Source organism: Ursus maritimus, unplaced genomic scaffold (assembly GCF_017311325.1).
Source record: "Ursus maritimus isolate PB19 unplaced genomic scaffold, ASM1731132v1 scaffold_32, whole genome shotgun sequence".
In the NCBI taxonomy this organism is placed as follows: Eukaryota; Metazoa; Chordata; class Mammalia; order Carnivora; family Ursidae; genus Ursus; species Ursus maritimus.
In genome coordinates, this window is record NW_024425786.1 from 2,376,850 (window position 1) to 2,393,910 (window position 17,061).

Genomic DNA, 17,061 nt, shown 5'->3' on the forward strand with positions numbered 1-17,061 from the left:
CCCCCCCCCCCCCCCCGTGAACCAGGCTGACCCAGCCTTACACGCGGAAGAGAGGAAAGGATTCGTTTTCTCCACTTGGCTCTCAAACATTTTAGAAAGGAATAGTGTTGTAGGAACGTAAAGATTTCTTAAAAATATTTTCAAAATATATTTTATTTCTTTCTCATATGTATTTTGCAAAATTTCCAAGGTAAACATTAGCTTCATATACAGAAATAAAGGAGAGTTCTTTAAGAACTGGCATTGACTCAATCACAAGTATGATCAAATTTTGATAATGGAAAATAAACTTGTGTATTATCAAAACTAAAGAGCTTAAGTGAGGAGTTTTCTTCAGAAAGGTCTCCCCAGTGAACCCCGAGCTGCCATCACGTACACACAGACACAAGAAAATGCACGTGCGTGGGAGCAGCGGCTGGGTTGCCTCCGAGATGGTTCTGGGTCACGAGTGTCAACGCTCCAGGTACTTGGTGTTCTGCACGAGGACTTCTGTGCGTCGGCTTCAACGTCTGGTTAAGAATACATTTTCTTGGGAGATAAACTTGATATAAATTTCATCACTTGCTAAACTGTCAAACTATTAACTGTTATTAAATATGCAAGGAAATCACCATGTACTTTATTCTCTACATTTCTGCACCGTCGTCATCATCATCATCGTCCTCTTTGGCTCGGAAATGCATTTTCCTGAATTCTCGTCTGCTCATTGAAGGACAAGACGAAGACGCCGGTGGAAGGTCCTTGGAGGAAGGAAACACACTTCAGCCACCAGCAGCCCACCGCTCCGGCCAGCACTCCAGGTGAGGGCTCGCTCCCCACGACCGATGCCCCGCAAGCGTGGGGTGCTGCTTCCCACCCACAACCGTGCGGGGAGGCCCAGTCACACAGCAGCCCACACCCCGAGGGCCGAGCAAGGAAGGAGAGGCCTCCCGGCAGTAGCTGGCACTCTGGCAGGGATCCTCTGCTCAGAGTGGGGCTGCTCCCAGGGAGCTGGTCTGTCTGCTCCTCGCGGGGACTGGAGTCTGTCCCGAGGCAGCGCCACACGCACGCCGGGAGGGGGGAGTGCTGACCGAGCGTGCAGCCCGCGTGGGGGCGCCCGTGGGGGCAGGAGGCGCCAGTCTTACCTGCATGAGCTCCACGTTTCCGAAGAACCGGCCCACCGGCATCGGCTGGTTGCTGTCCTCGTCCAGAAAGACGCTGTCATCCGTCTGCAGCGGGGGCCTGTGGACCTGCTCCGCTGGCAGCGCTGAGCTGCCCCGCGCCGTGCGGCTGCTGGGAGGCTCCTCTCCTGTGAGAGCCCCGGGTGCGGGCAGGCGTGGGCCGTCTTCGGTCCCTGCTGGGCTGGCGGCGCCCACAGCGGTGCAGGGCCCGAGGGGGCGCCCCGCGGCCTCCGGCTGGGCCAGAGCACCAGCTCCTTTTCCTGGAGGCAGCACGTGGTCTTCAGCAAACCCCCGAGTCTCACTGGCACAAGGGCTCTCGGGTGGTATTTTGGGCAATGCAACACTATTGCTCTTAGGGACAAGTTTCTGTAATTCTGATTTCAGGAGATGACCTTTGTCATACTTGAACTTCTTGGAAGTTCGCCTGTCGGCGGCTTTGTGTGACGAGGTCTGTCAAGAGAAAAATGTAAGGGGAAACGGGACACATCTAGGATTACGAGGCAGAGAGCAAATTAAGAACGTTTCAGTCCCAGAGGTTAGTATTCCTTCTCACACCTTCCACGACTTCTACGATAGGGTTAGGTCAGTGCCTCCAAAGGGACAGAATTTAAACCTGCGGTTGGGGACGAACGCAGACACACAACCCCCGGCGCTCCTACCCCCCGCCAGTTTCCCCAAGGGCGCTGTCGATCCTGAGGGAACTTCGGAAGCAGGCAGGACAGACGGTAACACAACCAACCACCAGTCCCCTTGCGTCTCTGCGAGAACGTAAGCTGCGTGAAGGCAGGGTCTGCGTGCTGGCGCGGAGCAGGCGCTCAGCAAGTCTTTGTCAAAGGGACTTCACGGTTTCCAGAGCAGCGCACGGAAGTGAAACTGTGTTAGCTGCTGGTGGCAGACCATGTCCCAACCACACCTGTGAGCGTGCCGCACGGGAGGTCAGCCTTCCAGGACTCGGGGCACTAGGGCTGCTAGGCACCCGTACGGCGGGCATAAGCACACCTTTCTCTCCGAGACTTGAGGGGTGAAGGGGCGTGGCCTGCGCCAGCCAACGTCATGCAGAAGGTCGAATTCCAAGAGTGACTGGAAAGGTGCGTGTGGAGACCGAGCGCGAGACACACACGCCCACGGAGGGGCGAGCACCCCAAAGCACAGACCCGGACCTGAGAGCACAGCTTTCCCTGAAAGCGATCACAGCACTGCTGTCTTCTGTCTGGGGTGTAAGCAGCGCACTCTTTCTTGATACATCTCAGGGCCAACGTTTTGTACAGAAAGGGACACCCCGGTCAAGTGCTGGCGTCTCTGTGGTCAAAAGGCTCACCTGACATCCTGTCCTGGCAGACGTGGCGGTGCCGGCTTCCCGGGCAGAGGCCAACCTGGCTGAGCAGCGGCGGGCTCGGAGGCGCGCTGAAGACCGCACTGCACCTGTGAGCTACAGCAGGTCCCGGAGCGTCAGAAAGTGCTCTTGGGAGACGAGACGTGAGCACGGACACGCGGATGTCCTACCTGCAGAAAGCGCTGGAGCCTCCCTCCCACCCCCACCCTCATCATCCTTCTAGAAAAACTCCAGTGGCCTTGTGCAAATTCAAACAAAACTGTTTTGGGTTTAAGATGCAGATCTACTCTTTCCTACAGTCCTGGAAGCCTGGGGCAGTTTGTCTCCTTTACACATTTTTAGGAACCTCCGTTTGGGAGTTAGGAGATACTAAGTCAACTTCAAATGTGTTCAGAAGCAGCACATCCCCTTTCTCAGGTTCTCCAAATTCCACCTGGTGTTCAAGTTCCTGATAAAAGGTGACATGAAAAATGAAAGCCACCCCCACACTCCACCCTCCCTCAAGTTATAGGAGGAAACAGTCCCGATTCTATGGGTTTAAAGCCGTTAACTTCTAGCTAATCTTATCAACGGTCTGTGTCCATTTTACTCCTAATGCGAGGCAGTCTTCTAATGACAAGGAAGGAATTAGCTTAAACAGTGAAACCTTATAACCCCTGGTTTATCTGGCAAAACGAAGCCTGCGTTGCCGGCAGCCCTCCCCGCTCGCTAAACTACAGACTTGATTTGAATTTCACCAGCTTTTCCACTGATTCCTTTTTCTGTTCTGGAATGGATACCAAATGCACTTAGAAAATGATATCATTTAAAGCTCAGCTTGAAACCTGACAATGGAAGTGAGTCACACAGAATAGTGAGTGAGGATGGGTGGGCATGCAGGTGGGAGCCTGAGGGCTCTCGTCACAGCAGGCCCCAAAACTGGGGGCCCCAGGGCCGGGTAAAGAGCAGCATGCTCACCAAGAGGAAACCGGTCAAAGAGGAGACGGGCTGGCTTAGAAATCTCTACAGTGGTGTCCCACCCATCCCCGCCTGCAGCCCTAGAGGCTTCCAGAAGCCCTGGGAGGTGGCGGCTCACCCAGGCTGTGAGATAGCGGGAGCGTTCCCAGAGAGCATTCAAAATGCAAGGAAAAGGAAAGGCAGTGGCCTGTGGAAGGACAGGGTACCCTCCCAGCTGCGAGCACAGTGGGGACAAGGAGCTCTGGACCAGGTAAAGGGCCTGCTGGGTGGGTGCACTGGGTCTAGGCCCACATCGTGTCAAGAGTAGGGCTGGCTGAGCCTGGCAGTGGCGGGGTCACAGCCACACGCAGGGAGCGGAGCCTGCAGAGGTTCCAGAATGCCCTTCCCCCCTGCCCTATACCAGCACACCTCCTGAAGCCCTCTCCCCCCAGGAGGGAATGGCCACGTTTGTCCCAGGCCACCGACTGTCTCCTCTTCTCTGTTAAGTCCTCCTCCCAACACTTTCTCATGTGACTGTGCTGGGGGGGGGCAGGGAGCGGATGGATGGATGGACGACTGGCCCTGAGGACAGCTGCTACTATCACCGAGTATCACTGAGCACTGACATAGCAGGTGATTTTGGAAATGGTCCTATGGGCAAAGAACAAATGAAGAAACACTCACTCAAAACCACCTACAAAACTCAGCGGTATGTGAACTCTAGACCGCCACCGTTGAGACTACAGGGCACCCTCCCGCTCCCACACAGAGGGGTTCTCTCCCACCCGGAGCAGCATGTCAGCCTTTCTCATTCTCTCCTCATCCTTCCTGTTCTGAGCCTGAGTCCGGGAGTGTGTGTGTGTATGTGTGTGGTTGAGAGGAGGGGGCTTCTTCTGCCCAGACCCCAGCTGTGGGACGGAGGCTCTACCCCAACAGAGCACTAAGAAGACTGGGGCCCCGTCACCCTGGCCTCTGCTTGTGGAGGTGGGTCCAGGCCAGGAGAAGCACGCCGAGGGCATCTCAGGTGCTGGCACCACCCCGCCCCTCTGAGAGCACTCTCGGTATGACAGAGGTGTCCTGCAGTGAAGCCTGTCCTGTCACTGTCCCAGGACAGAGCTCGGACTCTGAGACTTCGCCTGAGGGAGAGGCAGACATTAGAACAGAGAGCTCTTGATCCCTAAGGAACTGACTTCATTCGTAGGAATGTGGAGAAGGTCGTGCCTAAGCGGGCTCTCAGGAACAGAAGAGGAGGTGGAAAAAGGCAGAGAATGAAGACAGGCTTTCGGCCAGATAGTCTGCAGGTGAGAAGCAGGGAATGACTCAGCTGGAGGAGCCCTCCTGGGGTCAGAACAAGTATCGAACATGACTCCAGAAACTAGGCCTCAGCCTTCAAAGCCACCCAGAGACTGGATTAGTTTGCAGAGCAGTTTCTGCCCCAGGCTACTGCTGGAATCAACTGAGCAATCAAATGGCATTTAATGGGAGTTTAACAGCCAGGTGTGGTCAGGGAGAGAGGAAGAGCGCCAACCCAGGGTGAATGTGGGCTTGTCCAGTGCTGCCCTGGTGGACAGATGAGAGGTGGGAAATCAAGTCCAATAGAAACATCTGCCCAGCCACTAAACAAATAAAAAGCCTACTAACAACAATATGCCATGGGGTGGGGGTGGGAGACAGGAACCCAGAACTGCTACATCATCTGAAATGTCCAGTTTCAACAAATAATTATGGAGCGTGCAAGGAAACAGGAAAGCAGACCCCTACAGTGGAGTAAAAGCCAGCCAAGAGAAGTGCCTGTGAGAGCGACCAGGGGTGAATTTATCAGCAAAAGCCTTAAAAGTGGCCATTACGAACATGTTCAAGAACTAAAAAAAACCACAACTAAAGAACTGAACACAGAGAAAAGAATGAAGCAAAAGGAAGTCTTTGTGAAAACACTGGATGCACTTAAGTGCACCAACATACGTGTAATGGGAGTACCACGAAAGAAGGAAAGGAGCAGAAAACATATTCAGAGAAATAATGGCTGAAACTTCCCAAATTTATTGCAAAACAACCACCAACACACAGGAATTTCCAAGAACTTAACTCCCAATAGGAGAAATGCAACAAGCTCCATACGCAGACACCGCACGGTTTAAACACGGAAAGCCAAACAAAAGAAATCTTGAAAACAGCCCCAGAAAATGACTCTTCGCTGACAAGGGAGCCCGATAAATAAACCGCTAACTTAGCAGAAACAATGGATATAGTCAAACATACGCAACGTTCTCAAAGAAAAAAACCTGCCAGCCAAGAATCGTCTATCTAAGAAAGCAATCCTTCAAAAAGGACAGCAAGGCAGACAGTCCCAGGGAAAGAGAGGTCCGAGTTTGCTGCGGGCAGACTGGCCTTCCGAGGACCAGTAAAGGAAGTTCCAGGATCCCCGACGGGAACTAAAGTTCACAGGAGGAGCACCAGGAAAGTAGCTCTATCGTACAGAACCCCGTTTACATGCCCATGCACCCCTTTTCTTACTGATTCACAAAGCAGCTGTAGACACAGAGGCACGTGGTTCGTTTGGCAGCAACGGCACAAAGGATGGGTGGTAGCAAGGCTGTCCCGGGCTGAGAAAACGCGCACAGATGGAGACAGAATGAAAGCAGGGGCTGCCGGCTTCCAACAGGAAGAGACGCAATAGGTCTAACAACATCCTGAGACGGCGGGTAAAGGGATACAGGAACATTTTTGCCTCTCCCTGGGACGAAGCAGCTGCCCCTCTGCAGCTGACTCCACTATGTTACAAGGCACACACCAGAACCCAGAGCAACTGCTGCGAAGATGTTCACCAACAGTGAATAATTAAAATGCTGCATTAGAAAATACTCATTTTAATCCATTTAAACAAGGAGCAGAAGAAAACAGACATGTTTACAGAAAACGAGAGTAAAACGGCGTCTGTGCATCCAACCCTATCAGTACCTTTAAACGTGAACGGGCCAAACAATTCCATGAAAGACAGAGATGTCAGGCCGGTAGAACACCCCCACCCCCACCCGCAGACCCAACTGTGGGCCCCAGCCCGTCGCCAGGTACCCAGTGCAGGAACCGGCGCCCGGGTCAGTCCCCTCCCAACCCCCTTCGCACTTGAGGCGACTGCGGCCAAGCTGGTCATACGCTGAAGAACCCAGGGCTTCGGTGGGGGCCGCAGTTCCCAGGGTCCAAACTAGTTCTGGAGAAGGAGACGCCCTTTCCTGGGATGTGGTCTGGCAGCCCTCTACCCGGGGGGCGTGACCCAGGATACCGCGGCTCCCCCGGTGGCATGCTCTGGGAGCCCCCCTATCCAGGGCAGTAATCTGGGAGCCCTTTACTCTGGGGGTGGGGTGGGGCGTGACCCAAGATGCTCTCCCCCCGCCCCACCCCGTGGTATGGTCTGGGCGCTCCCTAACCGGGGGGCGTGACCCAGGATACCCCGGCTCCCCGGTGGCGTGCTCTGGAAACCCCCTAACCCCGGGGCCCTAGTCTGGGAGCCCCCTTACCCAGGGGTGGCCTAGGGGGTGACGACCAGAGGCCGCCCCTCGGCCCTGGTCGAATTGCGGCCACTCCTCTGCTCCCCAGACAAAGGGTGGCCGAAGCCCCAGCCTCTTCGGCGCAGCCTCGGCGCACCCGGCCTCGGCCCCTCACCTTCCGGCTCCTCATGAGTGTGAGCGGCGCGCTGCCGCCCCCAGCACCGCCCCAAATCCCCGCGTCCCGGTCTAACGCTTCTCCAAGGAGCTGCAACCCCGCGGACCTCGGCCCGCGCCCCGGCGTCTGACGCCACCAGAAGGTTGGCCAATCACAGCCCGGCGTCCCCAGGCATGTGACCCAACAAAGTCGGCGATGTAGCAGTGGGCATGGCGGCGGCCATGTTTGTGAGGGGCGCTTTTCTGGCGGCTGCCATGAGGGCCACGTTTAGGAGGGGCGACGGCCATGTTTGTGAGGGGCCCTTGCCCGGCTGCTTCCGCGGCCACAGCATTTAAAGAGGGGCGGAGGCCATGTTTGTTAGGGGCATCTCCCTGAAGCGCCGGCCACGTGTCTGGGGGAAAGGCGGGAAGTGGTTGTTCACCAGAGGGCGGTCTCTTCCAGGCTCAAAGGGGACGTCTGTTTCTAGTCTCTGGTCCCTGGTGTGTGAGCGTCGCGACTGTGCTGTAATGCTCCTGGCCTGGGGGCTGGTGAAGCCCCTTCCCCCGGAGGTGGGCCGGCGAGTCCCCGCGTGGTTTTGCCCCGAAGCTGGCGGCAGGGACCCTGGCTACCGCGCCCGAGCTTGTCCCGCGGTGGAGGGGGACCGCAGCTAGTCCCTCTTGCAGCGCGGACGGCCCTCGGACGGCCCTTCCTCCCCGGGGTTCAGCCCTTCCAGCACCGCTCCTCCGCAGCCCCGGCCTCAGGGTGACGGCCGGCGGCGCGGCCCCCTCCCCTCTCCAGTGTCCTGGCTCTTGGCAGCTCAGGAACCCTGCATTGAAGCCATGACCAATTTTGAGAGTTTTAAAAAAAGATGAAATCCAGTCTTGCCTTTAAACACCCAGGCCCCCAGCTCCGCGGTCTAGGACATGTGCTTTGGAAGAGGACGCGGTGGCCATCAGCCCCCCCCCCCCCCCCCCCCCGTCCGAGGGCTGAGGGACACCCAGCGCTGTCCGCTCGCCTGGCTGGTGCCCCTCTGGAACTGGCTTCCAGGTGGCCCGCACCGTTGCAGCGGCAACCACAGGAGTGTGGCAAGTCGATGAGAGTGGTGTTTATTATGTTTTTGCAGGTGAGAACATTTAAATCAGGCAGTTTTGTCAGACGCATTAGATGCTCCAGTTAAACTGTGAAGGTTGAAAAGTGACCTGTGTTGTGCTTGGGCCTCATGTACCGCTTGAGGGTCCCTCTGTGTGTCGTTCCTCAGCAGAGGGTGATTCGTATTCTCCTCCAGGAGCGTTAATGTTCTCTGCTGCTGTGGAACGACTCCCTCAAAGCCTGGAAATACACTTGCTGCCGCTGTCTGGTGCATAAAAAGTGAGGGTCCTTCAGGGTCCAGCCAGCTCTTCCGTGCCTTGCAGACCAGGTGGGGCCCCTTCAGTCGGACCGCACGCGGGGGCTGCTGCTGACAGCGAGTGAAGCCCGCTCACACATGCGCACACGCTCACACGCGGTCACACACGCTCACATGCACACAAACTCACACATGCTCACATGCGCTCACACACAAGCACACACACGCTCACACACGCTCACACACGTGTACACACACGCTCACACACGCACACACGCTCACATGCTCACACACACGCTCACACATGTGCACACACAATGCTCACATGTGCTCACACATGCACACAGGCTCACATGCTCATACATGCACACACATGCTCACATGCACACACATGCTCACATGCTCTCACACATGCTCACACATGCTCATATATGTACACACATGCTCACATGCACATACACGCTCACATGCTCATACATGCACACACTCACATGCACACACTCACATGCACACACACGCTCACATGCACACACACGCTCACAGGCACACACACGCTCACAGGCTCATGCACACTCACATGCACACACATGCTCATGCGTGCTCATATATGCTCACACATGCACACACACGCTCACATACACACACTCACATGCACACTCCCGCTCCCAGGCACACACACGCTCACAGGCTCATGCACACTCACATGCACACACATGCTCATGCGTGCTCATATATGCTCACACATGCACACACACGCTCACATACACACACTCACATGCACACACACGCTCACAGGCTCACACACGCTCACAGGCACACACACGCTCACAGGCTCATGCACACTCACATGCACACACAGCTCATGCGTGCTCATATATGCTCACACATGCACACACACGCTCACAGGCTCACACACGCTCACAGGCACACACGCACTCACATGCACACACACGCTCACAGGCTCATGCACACTCACAGCCACTCATCTACCTGGCTGCTTGCCGAATCCTTCTTCCTTCCCAGGGTTGTGCTTCCCCACTGCGTTATTTCCCACGGTCTATGTGGAAGGGAGAAGACAAATGTGGACTGGCAGGAAAATCCATTTGAAAAGGAAACTAATATAATCACCGCCAGCTGTTGGAGGGAAACCCAAGGCCAAACCGTGTTAAACACCTAACCTGTCCCACTTTCGCTGAGATTGGTTTCCTAATAAGCTAGGTTCAGTGGTTTTATTCTGGAGTCCTTCAGAACTCCACTTCTCATAAACTGGGAGTCGATTGCCACCAGCCAGTTTTTGGCTCTCCAGTTGCTCATGGTGTCAGTGGATGTCAGAACCCCTGCTTGGGCACGCCTGACTCCGTGAGGCCCGAGCCCTGGGTGCCTCTGGAGTGCAACCTCCCAAGAGCAGGGCTTCAACTCTGTTCACAAAGCTGCCCCGTCCCCCTGACCCCCCTGTTTGTGTGAACGGTATCTCCAGCCCCCCAGCTGCTCAGGCCTGACACCCAGGGCCACCCCGTCAGCTACCCTCCCTCACTGCCCACTTCCAATCAGTGACCGTTCCTGCTAATTCTAGACTGCACAGCTGGTCCCGCTTCTCCAGCAGCAGAGTGGTCACTTACCAGTGGTGGCCTGACCCCTGCTGAAGCTCTTGGGGGGTGGGGTGGGCGGGGGCCTGCTTCCCCTCTTCTAGGATCAAGAACCGGAGTAGTATGACCTCTAAGGCCAGCACATAGCAGGTGCTCAGGGAATGTTTGTTGAATGAATGTGTTGGAGGCAAGGTGCCCACCACTGCCCTTCCTCCAGGCTCATCTCACCCTGCTGCCCTCTCCCCTCACTCTCTGCTGCTCGCACCGCTCCCCTCCTAGCTCTCAGAGTGCAGCAAATCCCCTTCCCCACCTGGCCCCGTGCTGTGCCTTCTGCTTGGAAAACCTGCTCTCCCCAGCCCCCCACCTATCCTTCCTGGCTAATCCCCACTTTGAACCTCAAATCAGCTTAAATTGCATGTCCTTGGGGGGGGAGGGGGCATTACCAGCAGTCTCCCGGCCACCCACAAGCTGAGTCTCCTCATTATACCTTATTTAGCATTCTGCTTTTCCTTCAGGACGAGGGGCAGCTTGCCTCTTTTCTCTCCTGGAGCATGGCTCGCTCGCTCGCTCGCTCCGCTTGCTCACTCATTCAGTGTGTGTGCTGAGCTCCTGTTGTGTGCCTGGGACCGAGCTCGGCCTAGCGTTACAGCAGTGGCAGTGGTGCCCTCGAAGGAGTCACCCGGCCTGCCTTTGTCATTCTTTTAGTCCAGCTGGGGGGTGGTGGGAGTGAGGGAGTGGGGGGAGGGGGCAGGGGGATGGGTGCTGGTGGAATAATCACACAAGGACTTGTAAATCCGCAGCAGTGAGGAGAGCCACAGGGGAGAAGCCATGTCAGGGGCCCAGCAGGAGGGAGCAGGCAGGAGCCCACACCTGGGCCAAGGCCGCCCCTCCTGGTGAGGCGGGAAGCCCCGAGCTGGTGGAGGAGATGTTCTTGGATTCTCTCGCTCCTGACATGGACTTCATTTCCCTCTTCCAGACTAGCTGTGCCCCCGCCCTCCACGGCCATCCTCTCCTCCTCTCGATGGCAGGCGTGTGAGGTTGGTGTGGTCCTTGTTTGTGGTCAGACCCCCACCAGGATTGCAAGCTCCCAGAAGGCGAGGCCTGTGTTTTGCTCACAACCACGGCCCCAGAGCCTGGCTCCGAGGCAGGCACATGCTGCTAGGTGCTCAGCAAATATTTGCGGAAGGGACGGATGGTGGTAAGAATGCATATAAGGGAGTTGCGGATTGAAGATTGGGAGGAAACTTTGTATTCTCGCCCATAACACAAGCTCACCCCCCAAACACCACTCTGTCCACAGCTCAGTGTTTGCCTTGCACAAACACTGCAGGGCTGACGAGAAAGTTGAAGAGAATTTTTAATTGATTAAGTCAGTGGATTCGTTAACCGGGGTCATCCTGGCCAGAGCAGGTCTCCTTTCTGCCAGCAGGTGGTGGCCTGTATGATGAGGGATTGTCTTGCACATGCTGACCCTTTATGTTTAAAAGACAGATATAATAGTTTTTTTTTTTTTTTTTTTTTTTAAGTGAGGGAAAACCACAAGCAAACCAGCTCACGGAAGAATATGGAGCAGCAGGACCTCTCTCATCGCCGGTGGGGTGCAGCATGGCCTGGCCACTTTGGGAGAGAGGCTGGCATTTCTTACAGAGCTAAACACCTTCTTACCATGTGATCCAGCAGTCATGCTCCTTGGTATCCACCCAAAGGAGGTGAACTTTATGTCCACACAAAAGCCTGCACAAGTATGTTGCTAGCAGCCTTATTTGTAATTGGTGAAACTTGGAAGCAACCAAGAAGATCTTTTGAAAAGGCAAGTGGATAAAGAAAATGGTCCATCCAGACAATGGAATATTATTCGGCTCTAAAAAGAAATGAGCTATCACGCCGTGGAAAGCCACGGAGGAGCCTCAAATGCATCACGCTAAGAGGAAGAAGCCAATCAGAAAAACAGGCATTCTGTATGATTCCAACTATGTGACGTCTGGAAAAGGCAAAACTAGACAGGGCACCCAGGTCGGTGTGGCCAGGGGCAGGTGGGGCGGGCTCATGAGCTGAGGACACGGGACTGTGGACAGTGAAGCAACTCCGGGTGAGGAATTTCTATTTTCTTCTGGACCCGTAGAATATACAACACCAGGAATGAACCCCTGTGTAAACTGTGGATTCTGGGGGATGATGACGTGTCAACATATGTTCGTCGATGATAACATATGTCCCAGTCTGGAGGGGTGTTGATAGTGGGGGAGGCTGAGTGATAGTGGAGGGGGGAAATAGGAGAAATCTCAGTATCTTCTCAGTTTTGCTGTGAACCTAAACTCCTCTGAAAAACAGGTCTACTTATAAAAGGGATGTGATACGTTTAAGCATTGGTTAAAAAAGTAAAAGACCGGTGAAGCTCGCAGCCTGGTTTGCCATCGTAGGTGTCTGGACAAGCACAGCCCCCTGGTCGGACAGCTGTCTGCTGTTGAAAAGATGTCGACTGCTCACATGGGCTAATACCACACAGATTCGCCGGGGCCCCACTGCGTGTAAGGCTTCTGTGCAGGCTCGGAGCCTCAGCGGGCACCTGAGAGGCACGCAGAGCTCCTGCTGCGGCCGCCAGGAAGTGCCACGGTGTGCCAGAGGGCCGCCAAGCGTTGAGCAGGAAGTGGTCACCGTAGTCAGTTTGGGCAAGAAGAGCTTTTTGGAGGAGGCAGTGTGCAGAACGTTGTGTGCACACCGAGCCGGAGGAGGACGCGGAGGGGTACGTGTGCATGCCCCTGTGCAGGGGTGGGGCGGTGGGGGGGAAGCCTGGTGCTGCCCCTTCACAAAGCTCCCCCCATGGCTAAACGCAGATGGGACTTCTGTAGCTCACTTTGCAGGCTAATCGGACAGTTTGTGGAGTTGAAATGTTGGAGAACAACTGCTGGGAAGCGTGTGCAAGCATGGGGGATGACACATGTTCATGCTTCGGTAGTTGATGGTCGACGGAAGGTCATTATCCAGGGCCAGAGTCTCCTCTGGCTCCTGGGAGACAGGGAACCGGTGCCCTCCACGCTCACAGCTGTGGTCACCTGGACGCACCACCCGAGGGGTCCTTCCTCAGGATTTCTTGACGCTGATTTGATTCCGTCCACTTGGCTTTCAGTTCTTGCCTTCTGTCTTTTCTGCAATTAGGTGTGTGTCCTAAAAATCTAACAGCGCTTCTGTTTGTATTGAGAGCAACTCCCAGGTCATTCTGGGACGCAGTCAGATGTCAACGTGCACGAAAGAAAATTCTAATGATGCCTCCATGTTCTACCAACGTTGGACCAGTGAAAAGCAGCCGGAATCAGCCAGGAACTGTCTCCTGACTCCTCCTTAGCACGTCGTGACTGCTACCCTTGTACCTTCATTTCGTTCACCAAACATTTATGGAGCTGGTTGTGGGGCCTCCAGACCGCGAGAAACATGGCAGGCCACACCACGGCGCTGGGACCCTGGCCTCGGGGAGGTGTGGTTCCCGCTCAGGAGGGAGGGGCTTGCCGACTTCCACAGACAGAAACACTCAGAAAGTGAGCAGAGAAGCGTCGAGACCAGGACAGTCCTGATAACAGAGAAGCACAGAAAACACTCCCATTGGGGTACAAAGGAGCTGCCATCAGCACCGAGTGTTCAGACCACGAACCCCGACATCCCCTTGGCCTGGAAGCTTCCCAGCGGCTTGCTGCCCATGGTGTGTGTGTGGGGGGGGTGGGGGGGCACCGCAGTTACAATGTCCTTTGAATAAAAAACCTGGGCTTGGCAGAGCCTGGAAAAGGCTAAATTTCCAGCTAGATGAAGAAAATGCCATTTTATGAGAACCTTTGGGCAGGCAGGAAGAAAAACACAAAGATGAAAAGCCCTGTTTTGAGAGCTCCCTTGCCCTGGAGCAAGCGGGGTGGTGGTGATGGAAATCAGCTTATGATCCTATTAACCGCCAAGCGAGGGTTGGGCTGCGGAGCCGAGATGTGTGAGAGGCGCTCACAGCGGGCTTACTCCTGCCGCCCACTCACAAGTGCTTCCGTGTCCCATTGCCCTTTTGGCTCATTTGGCTAGGCATCAGTGACGCGTTAGGGACAGCCGCCAAAGAAGTGAAATTTGTCCCCAAGTGTGGTGATTGTTAACTGGTGGTGGTTTTCCCCTCCGTGGCCGCGTCCCTGTCCGCGGTTCTGTTGGAACGGTCTGAGTCCCAGGCACCGAATCCCGAGCACGGGTAGGACCCCGCCACCACCCACCCAGGGGAAGGCACAGCGGGGGCCCTGCCAGGTCGCACTGACGTCACATTCTGGCAGGACATAGATTCAGTAGGACCAGGAACAACTGACCCCGAGTCTAGGTCCGTTTCTGGCCGTGGCTTTGAGGGGCTGAATTCCATCAGATTCCAAATCAGATGCGTTTCCTCTGGGCTGCGGAATGCTGTCAGGCACTGCGTCCTCCTCGGCTGTCCGGCTGTCCGCGCAGGCGATGAAGGCCCTCTGATGGGCAGCGGGGGAAGGGCCAGCTCAGGAAGGCAGAGGTGCCCGCCCCCGGAGGACCCCACCGTGCACCAAGCCCTCGCTTCCCGTGGCCTTTCAACCACACGAAAGACGTGCCGTTACTATGCACGGGTTTGCTTTCGGTGATGTGGGGCTGGAGAGACTTGGCATCGGTAGTATTTGTTGGGAAACGTGGCAAAGTCAGGGCAGCCCCATATTTCCCCGTATCACACGGGTGGTTCCTGGCTCGGGGAACAGAGGAAGGTGTCCGACAGGGGAGGTGGCTCATTCACAAAACCACATCTGATATGCGTCTGTAGGTCGACCTGGGAAGGCTGCCCTGAGTCAACGGGGATCCTGAGGGACGCAGGAAGGGCCTCCCCGCCCCCACCGCCCTGCGTGGGTCAGCGGAGGTCTCCCTCGCTCCCTGGGCACAGGGAGCAGCACGGCAAGCGGTCAGCCTCCCCTCACTCTGCACGAAGGAAGCCCCATTCTCCTCTAAGGGCATCGGCCTCCTCGTGTCCCCGTGGCCGGCACTCCCGTCTTGCCGCCTGCTGAGAATCCAGAACAGATTTGGGTCAGTGCATTTCGAGGCAGCTAAACGCTGGATAAATGGAGCTGTACGTACATCTGAGCGGCCCCGCCGGGTTACCTGCGGCCTCATTCTCAGCAGCTAACAGGTGTGAGCGAATGTCGCGGAGGTCACCTTGCTTGTTGGGCGGTGCTGCCGCCAAGGCTGGATTCCTCCCCGTTCCCTCCCGGCTGCTGAATGGAACGGTTTCAGCTTCACCGTGCTCCAGCCACACTTTCTGAGTCTGGGCACAGAGCGGAAGGCAGGCCGGCTTTGTTATCTGGTCCCCACACACACGTCTCTCGGTTCGTGGGGTTACTGGCTCACGGACAGGGAACGGCTAACAAGGTTTATGACTGAACCATCTGGAATTCTTGGACATTTTCAAAGTAACGCAGTTGGCATGAGTGTAGAGGTGAAAAGGTGGGGATAATCTTTTCCCTTGGATTTGTTAGTCCCAGGATATAGAACCTTGGTATTCCAGAAGACACGTTTGTACCAGACGAGGAGACGGGGGACTGATATTCATTCTCTCTCTGTCTCTTGCCCTGTCGGTCTGTCTGTCTCACACGCACGGCGCAAGTTAACTTCTAAGTGAAAGGACGCGGTCCACACAAGACCTCACTTCAGCTGCAAGCTTGGGCGTCCCCAAGACCACCCCGAGGTTGGCTAATTCTCTAGAAGGAGCCGAACTCACTGGGCTCTTCTGGGGAAAGGACACAGACTGACATCAGCCAAAGGAAGAGACGCTTCCTGGAAAGTGCCCAAAGCGAGTGCCCATTGTCCCCTCCCCACGGGGTCAGGACCCGTGACCGTCCTGTGTGTGTGACACACAGAGGGAGCATCACCAGCCAGGAAGCCCCCGAGCCTCGCTGCCCCACACACTTGCTAGATAGGACTGCCTCATAGAGTGTGACTGATGAACGATCGACTGATTAATGACTCGTCGGTCCCCTGCATGGTTGACCTTGGTCTCCAGGTAAGGGTACCTGGGACCCGAAGCCCCACCCCAAATCGCAGGGGTGGTCTTTCTGGCACGGCCAGCCCTACCCTAAGACTACCACTCTGCGTCAGGTTGTTGGGTTGCCCAGGGTGACCCAAGGCCCCCAGGAAGGCAGGCCCTCCTATCAGGCAGGACATGGTAGAGGTGACTGCCCACAAGTGGGGGCCAAAGGCCGGATTAAAGTATTTGCCCCCTTCCCATGGAGAAGATGAAACGAAGTGTCCTGGTGGGTCCGTAACTCCCCCTCCCCCGCTCATAGTCTGGTTGGAACTTTCTTATCTCTTTTCTCTTGATTTCTGCTGAATTCCCTGGAACTAATGCCCATTGTGTTCACCTGATTACAAAGGGGAAGGTTTTACAGAACATTTTTCCTCTCAGGAAAATGAGAGGCACCCTGCCTTTTTCTTGGTGAGAGAGAAATGTTCTTTTGAATAATTTTTTAATTTACTAAAATTTTTTGATTCTGTGGCTGCGAGGACGCAATCCCCCGCGGAGAGGCACGCAGATAACGATGTTTTAATATTTGCGCTGCTCCGAAATGAGGCCCACGAGAGCCCAGGGGCCGCCAAACCACAGTAATTTGTGCAACAACTCCCGCCAACTCACCGAGACGATGAAACACGGGTCCCTCGGCCGGTGGAGGAGGCTCAGCCTTGCCCCTCCCCGGGACCCCCGGGACCCAGGCGAGGCTCCTCTGCCCCCCAGCCCACAGCGAGCCTGGCCCCTGGTGCTCCCCGGAGGCCAGCCTTCCCCGGCAGCCGCAAACTAGTCGTCTCTTTCTCCAAAGGGAAGACGTCGTTCTTGCTGTGCCTTTGCTTCCTGGAGTTTTAACGAGGGATGTGCTTTAAGGTCAGGAAACCCTTGTTGGTTCCGTGCCCGGCGGCACCGGAGCTGGTGGTTACTTAACGTCGCCCACTAGGCATGGTGCTGTGTCCAGATGGTGCTGTTTTCAGCTTGAGAATCTCCACGGGGCTTTCCCTAGCAGTGGCTTTTTAAACTTTGCAGGGTCAGGT

General features: G+C 55.7%; 1 protein-coding gene across 1 annotated transcript; it reads right to left on the reverse strand.

Annotated features, from left to right (window-relative positions):
* Positions 1-135: 135 nt before the first annotated feature.
* On the reverse strand, positions 136-7,217 carry CUNH1orf174 (chromosome unknown C1orf174 homolog). The gene is made up of 4 exons (XM_008707790.2): positions 7,090-7,217; positions 2,479-2,589; positions 1,125-1,610; positions 136-740 (listed from the first exon to the last, which is right to left on the reverse strand). The coding sequence occupies exons 1-4, from the start codon at positions 7,102-7,104 to the stop codon at positions 627-629; spliced, it is 726 nt and encodes a 241-aa protein (XP_008706012.1). The 5' UTR covers positions 7,105-7,217; the 3' UTR covers positions 136-626.
* Between the last annotated feature and the right edge of the window lie 9,844 nt (positions 7,218-17,061).